This window comes from Clupea harengus, chromosome 7, assembly GCF_900700415.2.
Source record: "Clupea harengus chromosome 7, Ch_v2.0.2, whole genome shotgun sequence".
In the NCBI taxonomy this organism is placed as follows: Eukaryota; Metazoa; Chordata; class Actinopteri; order Clupeiformes; family Clupeidae; genus Clupea; species Clupea harengus.
Window position 1 is genome coordinate 9,333,717 of NC_045158.1, and position 8,859 is coordinate 9,342,575.

At 41.4% G+C, this 8,859-nt stretch overlaps 1 protein-coding gene across 1 annotated transcript; it reads left to right on the forward strand.

Annotated features, from left to right (window-relative positions):
• Nucleotides 1–343: 343 nt before the first annotated feature.
• npffr1l2 (neuropeptide FF receptor 1 like 2) lies at nucleotides 344–7,022 on the forward strand. Its single transcript, XM_012815822.3, has 3 exons — nucleotides 344–732; nucleotides 3,148–3,247; nucleotides 4,025–7,022. Exons 1-3 carry the CDS (start codon nucleotides 369–371, stop codon nucleotides 5,007–5,009), a joined length of 1,449 nt encoding a protein of 482 aa, XP_012671276.1. The 5' UTR covers nucleotides 344–368; the 3' UTR covers nucleotides 5,010–7,022.
• The last annotated feature ends 1,837 nt before the right edge of the window (nucleotides 7,023–8,859 follow it).

An 8,859-nucleotide genomic window follows, 5' to 3' on the forward strand; every position in this document is an offset into this window, starting at 1 on the left:
ACTGCTTATTTTAAAAGATATGGAAGGAAAGAACTTATACTGAGGAAGAGGCATATCATGCATTAAATGTCTGTCCAAATAATTGCTATCTTAATTGCTATCTTTCTAAACTGGTTGATAGGCAGATTGATGACTTGTTTAGTTGTTTGATTATTGTTTAGTTGGTCCGATAGATCGGTCACAGTGCTATTGTTAAATGTATACAAATGCTAATGACATTATAACTGAAATAAACAGCAACACTAGCTTGTTTTACTATAGTGCTTATGTCTTTTGCCAGAGGAATCTGATGGATCTTTCTCTTCGTCATGCACAGGCAGTGCCATCTCTCTATTTCACCCTGAGAAGCTCTCAAAGTTCGGGACAACATGGATGAAGTAGCATTGGAGATGGATGTCTGGTTAGACCCTGCTGTGCCCCTTATTGATATACATTTTTCCTGGACTGGGAACTATTCCAATGGCTCAATGAGCAACATCTCCGCTGGCAACAGCTCTGATCACCCATACCCTTACTATCAGCATTCCCCTCCTGTGGCGGCCAGTTTGATCTTGGTCTATCTCTTCATCTTTCTACTGTGTATGGTGGGAAACGGCCTGGTGTGCTTAATCGTGGTAAAGAACCGGCGCATGAGAACCGTCACAAACCTCTTCATCCTTAACCTGGCTGTCAGCGATCTGCTCGTGGGAATCTTCTGCATACCCACCACCCTTGTGGACAACCTCATCACAGGTAACACTACACTAACAGACACTCTTACAGAAAGAGAATGAGAGTTTAGTTCTATTTGGATAGATGTCTTGTCAGTCTAGGATTATATGGGAAAAGTGTACCTTGAAACTGATCTCTGAAAACAAACTTTGCTGTAGATTCACACAACGCAGAGATATTATTTCAAACGCTGTGATTGAATGATTGAAATTGTGTGCTGAAATGCGTCTCCTTTGGAGAAGGGATCTATAGTGTTATACATTTTCTGCCTTTTCAGTGATTTACATTAAACAAGGAGGGTTTGTTGTACACTGTCATGACTTACTAGATGCAAAGGCTTATGATGGTAAATGATGATACTGCCGCATTTGACTGAAAAACTGCACTAAATGGAGACCATAAAATGGAACCAGTAGATATTTCACAATATTTGGGCAATTTCTCTATTCCTCTCACTCATCTCCAAATAGTTATTTGTGCTCCTGAGTCATTTCTACATGAGGTTTTTGTAGTGTGTGTTGGTAAATCATGTCATTGGAGCGGGGTGCATTTCAATCGATTTGATTGATCCATTGTTTTCTCCAATATATCAGCCTCAAACAACCATGTGGTCCAGGACAGGGAGCAGAGAGGGCTCTTAAGTTTTGCGTTGACATTGACACATTTAGGTTACCTCCGTTTTCATTCATGAGGGACATTTTTTAAAAGCTTATGTTGAAAAAGTCACCTTCTGTTACGTGTAAGATGACAGGAGGCACATTACAACTGAGTCCCTGTCACATTGTTGCAACCTCTCAGAAATAGCCACCTGATGCTTGTGAGAAGTAGATAGGGCCCCCAGTACATTTGGGCATAATTTATGTTAATGCCAATACCAGGAATTTTATCTCTGCAGAAGATTAGTATTTGTATGCATGAATGGTACCTGAGCGAACCACACTCGTGTCTAGTCTGAGAGATCCCAGCAAGGGCTCATTTAAGGCTTGTTTATGTACAGAGGTATGGATGTAAAAGCGTCCTGGCCATTCAGTGCTAGAAGGGGCAGGTGCAGCTCAGATATGAGAAATCAAACCATGTTTGGTTCTGCCAGGGGGAACACTATCAACCCACTTACTCAGATAATGGACTTGCAGACCTTTAATCAGGCCCTTTGACACCTGAATTTGCAAAATATGAAGATAGACTGTGGAGATGAAGGGATGTCTGGCACTCATCAGAAAACCATGCGAGAGAAATCCCAGAATCCAAATCCAGCTGCTTTTTTCAGCCCAACTCTACCATAAAGACTCGGGAGGCAGATGTGATTGATTTGAATGTTCAATCTGAAAGAGGATGTTACAAAATATAAAAGAAACAGATATGTGTGTTTTATGTAGGCCCTGTCCTTGGTTCCACATGAGAGGTAACACCATTCTCTGAAACCCTGCCGACAGCTGTGAACTGAGTTATCAGGACAATGAACAACTGAGAACAACTGATGGCATTGTGAAAACAGGAGAGAGGCCTGTTGGGCAGGAGTTTTAAGGGAAGGATTTGAAATTGGTCAGAAGTAAGGAATGAAGGACACAAACGACAAATTTTTCCTGGTAGAACTTTCACATAAGCTGCCATTTCCTGGATGTGAGGAGAACTGTAATGGCATGGAACTGTAGCTCACACAAACCGACCTTCAAACATGTGATCCAAAACATATAAACTTAAACATGACTTTGCCTTTGCTAAAGCATGAAACAATTGAAATGAAACAATAGTTGTATAGCACGGAAAAAGGCAAAAACAGTTATACCTAAGAATAAAACACAACTTCCCAATGTTTGCTCATACAATATGGAGCGGTCACCATGAGGGGTCACTATGAGAGGTCATGCCAATAACTGCCTTTTCCCATACTTCCACCTACACCATATCTACATGTGTTTTAAATGAGTTAATCACATACTTTTGGAAAAAAACTACACAAGAAGGACAGAGTTAGACTCTATAAAGGTAGACAGAGATAACATGAATGTCCTGTGTGCAGTGTTCATTGTTCATTGTTGAAAAAAATACTGGGTCTAGAGAAACATTTAATAATGAACAGAGAATGACAAACTCATTGTCATTTTAGTTGTTTAGCTGAAAGGATAAAGATTTAGGGAAGCACAGCAACTGTTTTTTTTTCACCCAGTGGACTTTTTAGAGTTCCGTAAAGCAATTTTCCTATGTTTTGTAAGACAAGATTGAGACAGACATAGTATACAGCATATCTTCAGCTATAATAGCAGAGGCCCAGGGATCAATGACATGTTTTAAAACAAGCACAGAAAACAATAGGCCCTCGCAAACAATCGATCTATTGTACCATTTCAGTCCATCTTTCTATGAGACAGGCTTTGTTCCAATGAAAAAAGGAAATACCATCTCTTATCAGTGATATTTACATTACCTCTACTCTAGGCTGGCCGTTTTCCAACATGGTGTGCAAGATAAGTGGCCTGGTGCAGGGGATGTCTGTGTCAGCGTCTGTGTTCACCCTCGTGGCCATCGCTGTCGACAGGTTTGTGGAGATGGAATTGTGTAAAGATTACATGGGTGAAGGTGTGTGCACACATGGGAACTGGGAAGGTTAACAGAGACATATTAGAATCTTGAACAAAGGCAAGATCAGTTCATATTTTGTGAGCCAAGGCATAGGAATACCAAACCTGGCCTTTATTATTATTATTATTATTATTATTATTATTATCATACTACATCATCCCCTCCAGCTGGAAACAGGGTAATTCAGTAGAGGAGGACATTATGTGCGTTATAACTGTGCAGTCTGCTTCACATTTGTAGTGAGCAAGCCCCTTTAGCTCATTGCCTCTATCTCCTGATTCAAAAATTGTGTAATGTAGTTGTGTAGATGGTTGACGGAAATGTAGGGAGGACCTCAACTCTCTGAATGAGCCCCAGAGTTTTAGGTCTGAGATGGGGATGCAAAGGTTTGCTGCTGAGCTTGCTGTCTTAGATCAATTGCTTAGCTGTGCTAATTAGCCAAGACACAAAGACAAACAAAGAAGAGTCTTCTTCCAGGTGTTTTAAAGCTTCTGTAGGCCAAGTTATAAGCGTTCTAAATTCAACCCTGAACATGCTGGAATGCTGATTTGGATCAACGGCTATTCTGAAACACCTGCCTGCTATTTGTATTCCCCAAGTACTTTTACTTCTCAGGACACAGCATACATATGTAAACAGCATTTACTCACATGTTCATGGCTCTAGAGTTTGATATATATGCTGAGGAAATCCCCATTGATTTATTTTCAATCTTTTCCAATCCCTCCCTTAGGTTCCGGTGTATTGTGTATCCTTTCCAGCCTAAACTAACTCTGCTTGTTGCCAAGGCAACCATAGGAATGATATGGGTCCTGGCCATAGTGATAATCAGTCCATCTGCGGTGATGCTGACTGTGGAGCGAATGGAGAACCACTACATGGTCCACAATCAAGACTACAACCACACTTACCCCATGTACAGGTGCTTTGAGAACTGGCCCGATCCCAAAATGCACAAAATCTACACCATGGTGCTGTTTGCTCACATTTACCTGGTGCCGCTCAGTCTGATCATCCTGATGTACAGCTGCATCGGGGTGAAACTGTACACCACCACCGTGGTGTCAAGCGGGGAGCCTCACGAGACGCAGCCACACGGGGCCAGGCCACTGGTGTCCAACAAGAAGATCAAAATCATCAAGATGCTTAGCATGGTGGCTCTGCTCTTCATGCTGTCATGGCTTCCGCTGTGGACTCTGCTGCTTCTGATCGACTACGGCGACCTGAACAAGGACCAGCTGGAGCTGCTGACGAGCTACTTCTTCCCATTCGCTCACTGGCTGGCCTTCTCCAACTCCAGTGTCAACCCCATTATTTATGGCTACTACAACGAGAACTTCAAAAGAGGTTTCCAGGCCATCTGCCAGACCTACTCCTGCTGCTGCCACCTGCAGAGTGGGCTCAGGCCCAGAGACAGCAGAGAGGGGGGCCAAGCCAACTTAGCTTACGGCCTGAGAAACATGGCGACTAACACCAACGCCCTGAACTTCGCAGTGAGAAACCGAGTGCACACGGGCAAGGACCTGCAGGAGTCGGTGCACATCGAGCTGGAGCCACGAAAGAAACCCTGGAGATATGCTGAGACTGGCGAGTCGGAAACAGTGCCAGGGGACAGCTCCAGAGCCAGTGACATGAACAATAAAAAAGGTCCTCAGACTGAGAATGTGGAGATGATGAGCCCAAACAGTGCCAGAATAAGTCAGGCCTGGGACCATTAAGGGCTGATGAAGTGTGAAGAAGCACAAAGACAAAGTGTCATGGAGATGAAATATACACACCTTGACCAGTGCAGTATTGTTGTTTGTCATGTTCATGTCATGTTCTCCTCGTTCAAACTACTGAGAACAAGCACATGAAGAAAAGTACTGTAAGTGTATGAAAGGACAATGAGCGATAAGGTGAAGAACAATTCAGCCTTTCACAAATGTGAAAATGTATATAATTTTCTCCAAAAAGCACTTTGGGACATAAAATGGGTTAAGTTTTCAAGATGCCTGTTTAAAGGTGACACTGAACTAGAGTTGTTGTAAAAACAAAGGAAGCAAAGGATAGCCTTGGGTAAGGGCATGGATCATAACAATGTTGGGTGAGTGTTTGGGTTGCTGTTTTTTGTGTGCACCTCGGGTGTGTGCGTGAGTGTGTGCATGCCAGTTTCTGGCTGTGTGTATGTGCATTGAGTGTCTGTGTGTGGGCATGATGTAATTACATTATATGCTTGGTGTATTTTTCCAGTGCTCTACGCAAGTCTTGTTATTTCAGTGTCGCATGCCAATATTGTGGCATATGACAGAAAAAAATATGTAGACAGTTTATTATTAAATGTATGCATAATTTAAGTGAGGTGTGAATCTCATCCCAATGCCCTCTACATCAGCCTGGTGATTCACAAAACGTATTGCATTAGCACCTATTCCAGGAATACTTGGGAGTTGTGGCACTCACTAGAGCAATTCAACCGAGACCCTTAGGGCTGAATTTAACGGAGTACACAACCTCCAATCCAACAATGGTGTCACTTCTTTGATGTTCTTGAAAAGTAAAAAAAAAAAAAGGTGTTAGTTGAAGACGAATTCAGTTTGTCATTCTAGTGATTGCATAGTTTTACATAGTACATAGTTTTGCTCCTGGTCTTACAGCAATGAATTTAACACTGCCTGATAGGTCAACTCTTTGTGAACACAGATGTTATGACCAGGATCTACCAAAAGCTGTGAAGCAGAAAACTATGTCAATGATGGCATTTGATTGTATTAAGGGTAACTAGGCTGGCAAACAATATGTATATAAGATGTAAATAAACAGAGGAGAAATTGTGAATAGCATTAAGTAGCTGTAAGCAGAGGGTTTCTGTAAGTGGATCAGGTAGAAAAGACTGCAGCAGCATCCCACAGTGGAGATGGTCTAGAGCAGTAGGGTAAGAGACAAAGTGAGTGGACAGAGCTAGGTTGCCTTATATGTGTATATGTAATTACAGGTTATGGTGATGAGGAATAATGTAATCACAGTCATCAGCATTTGCTGGCAAAGGTCCTACTATATAGGAGAGAACATGTTAGTAAACAGAATATTATACATACACAACAAAAGATTTCACATGTGTGTATAGACGATGCACTAACTTATACCTAATTATCTAAACATCAATCTCATTACACCATGGCATGCCACAGGCTATCCAGGGTAAGGGGTGTGAGGGTAACACCCTCAGGAATACAAACCCGGATTCGGGTAAGGGTAGGAATTTGATACAGACCTAGGTTAGGGTAAGGGAAGGGGCTCAGGAGAGCCTCCTATTGTGCTTTTTGATACTCTTGAAACTCTAAGAAGACTTGCACTCTGGGAACAAAGAGGTCTTGGTGGGCATTAGTGGACAATTCATTCCTTGAAGTAATTTGGAGCAAAGCCATTTAGAGCATTGTACGTTAGAAGGAGTACATTGACATCAATTCTACTTTTGACAGGGAGTCAGAGTAAAGAGGCAAGTACAGGTGAGGCATGTAGTAAGTGTACGAGGAGCAGCGTTCTGGATTAGTTGGAAGCTCTTTAGTAAGTTGTTGCTATATCCAGACAGGAGTGCATTGCAGTAGTGTAGTCGCGAAGTAATACATGCGTGGAATTAGGGCTGAACGATTAATTGAATTTGCGATTAAATCGCGATTTGGTAAAACGCGATTTTCTAACCGCAACGTCCGCGATTACAACGTGGTTTAAAAAAAAAGAAAAAAGATGGTTTTAAAGATGGAAAAATTTGCACACAGTGTTTAAAAAGTGCATGCCTTGTGTTTATACTTAAATTACTTAAATGCACAGTGGCAAAGCCACCGATTTGTTGTTCTTGTTTCTGTAATGAGCAGTTAAAGAAAAATGTAAAATGTGGGAAAGCATATTTTACACTAAATGTATCTAATATTGTGTTGGTCATATTTAAATCAAGTATTACGTTTTGTTGGGGAAAAAAAAAGGATAAAATAAAAAAAATCGCATATTAAATCGCAATCGCAATATTGGGGGAAATAATCGCAATTAGATTATTTTCCCAAATCGTTCAGCCCTACGTGGAATCGTTTTTTAGCATCTTGAAGGGATAGGACTTTTCTGATTTTGGCATTATTGTGTAGATGAAAAACTATTCCTTTGAGAACTGTTTAATGTGTGAGTCGAATGAAGTCTTGGTCAATAGTTACATCAAGATTTTGGTGGATGTTAGTAAGATGCCATCAAGTGTGAGTAAATGGCTGGACAGTGTCATTCTAAACTAAAGTGTCCAGGGTCTACAATCATAACCTCAGTTTTATCAGTGTTAAGGTGTAGGAAATTGTTAGCTACCCATGATTTGACATCTTTCAGGCAAGCTTCTATCTTAGGTAGTTGTATAGTTGTGTCAGGTTTCATGTTTAGCTGGAGTTGGGTGAGAGAAGAGCAAGGCAGTTTACTGAAGAGGAGCAATGCTGTTTTGTCAGCACATGTTCCATCTGTACAAACCCCTTTTTCTGCAACAGACTGGGCTATCTTCTATTTGCCTTGTGTGATTGAGAGTATTCAATTCAATTCAATTCAATTCAATTTTATTTATATAGCGCCATAACAATACAATTGTCTCTAGGCGCTTTACAGAGCCCAGAGCCTGAAACCCCCTTAGTGCAAGCACAATGGCAACACGGGCAAGAAAAAACTCCCTGTTAGTCAGGAAGGAACCTTAAGCAGAACCACGGCACATAAGGGGGAACCCATCTACTTGAGGTCGGCCGGGTGGAGATAGGAAGGGGGGAAGGGGGGAGGGTTGTGTGGCAGAAGGGGAAGGGAAACAACAGGTGTTGTACATAGCCTGCATTTGGTAGATGTACATAATATATATACAGACATCCAGTGGTAAACACATGATACAGACAAGACCAGTTTAGTGGATATACACTGTGCTGATAGGGTTACTATTACAGGGGTAAGGGGAGTAGGAACAGAGAAACATGTCGATGGTGGCAATAATATATATTGTATATAAATACTAGCATAGGGTATGAGGTAGCGTAAGTGTACGGCAGTGCGGTGGCGGTGGGTGCAATTGGTCGAGGGTTTTTGCAGGTAGACCGGGTAGAGAGACTACAGCAGCGTCCCATGGCGAAGATAGTCTTAGTATCTAGGATAGGATAGTATTCCTGCACTGATTGGAAGAAGCAATGCTAGAAAATAACAATTATGGTAATGAGTGTAACCGTTTGCTATGATGACCGTGATTATGTTGTGTTACGCAAAGAGTAGAATATTTTTTAATATTTTGTGTCATTTCCATGGAAAATGTGTGTTGTTTTTTATGATTCTGACCACTGTATGAATGAGTCCTGTAAATCACTCTTAAAATATGTTCTTAGCTAGATTTGACTCAGTGTCAAGTGAACATTGTTAACCCTACACTGATTATAAAAATTGAAGCTTGAAAGTCTTCAAGGAGTTGTTTTATAATGCACCTGGTTTCTTTCCAACGGCAACACCTGAAGATGCTCTGACAATCTCCTAGTCCTTGTCTCTGTCTTCATCACTTCAGGGACTTCACCTAATTTGAATCACTTCAGT

What these genes read in the sequence shown, in the direction of transcription:
- npffr1l2 (XM_012815822.3), top strand. Translation starts at nt 369, where the DNA reads ATGGATGAAGTAGCATTGGAGATGGATGTCTGGTTAGACCCTGCTGTG. An exon ending in TGTGGACAACCTCATCACAG is followed by an intron (nt 733 to 3,147) that starts GTAACACTACAC and finishes CCTCTACTCTAG; the next exon opens with GCTGGCCGTTTTCCAACATG. An exon ending in GTGGCCATCGCTGTCGACAG is followed by an intron (nt 3,248 to 4,024) that starts GTTTGTGGAGAT and finishes TCCCTCCCTTAG; the next exon opens with GTTCCGGTGTATTGTGTATC.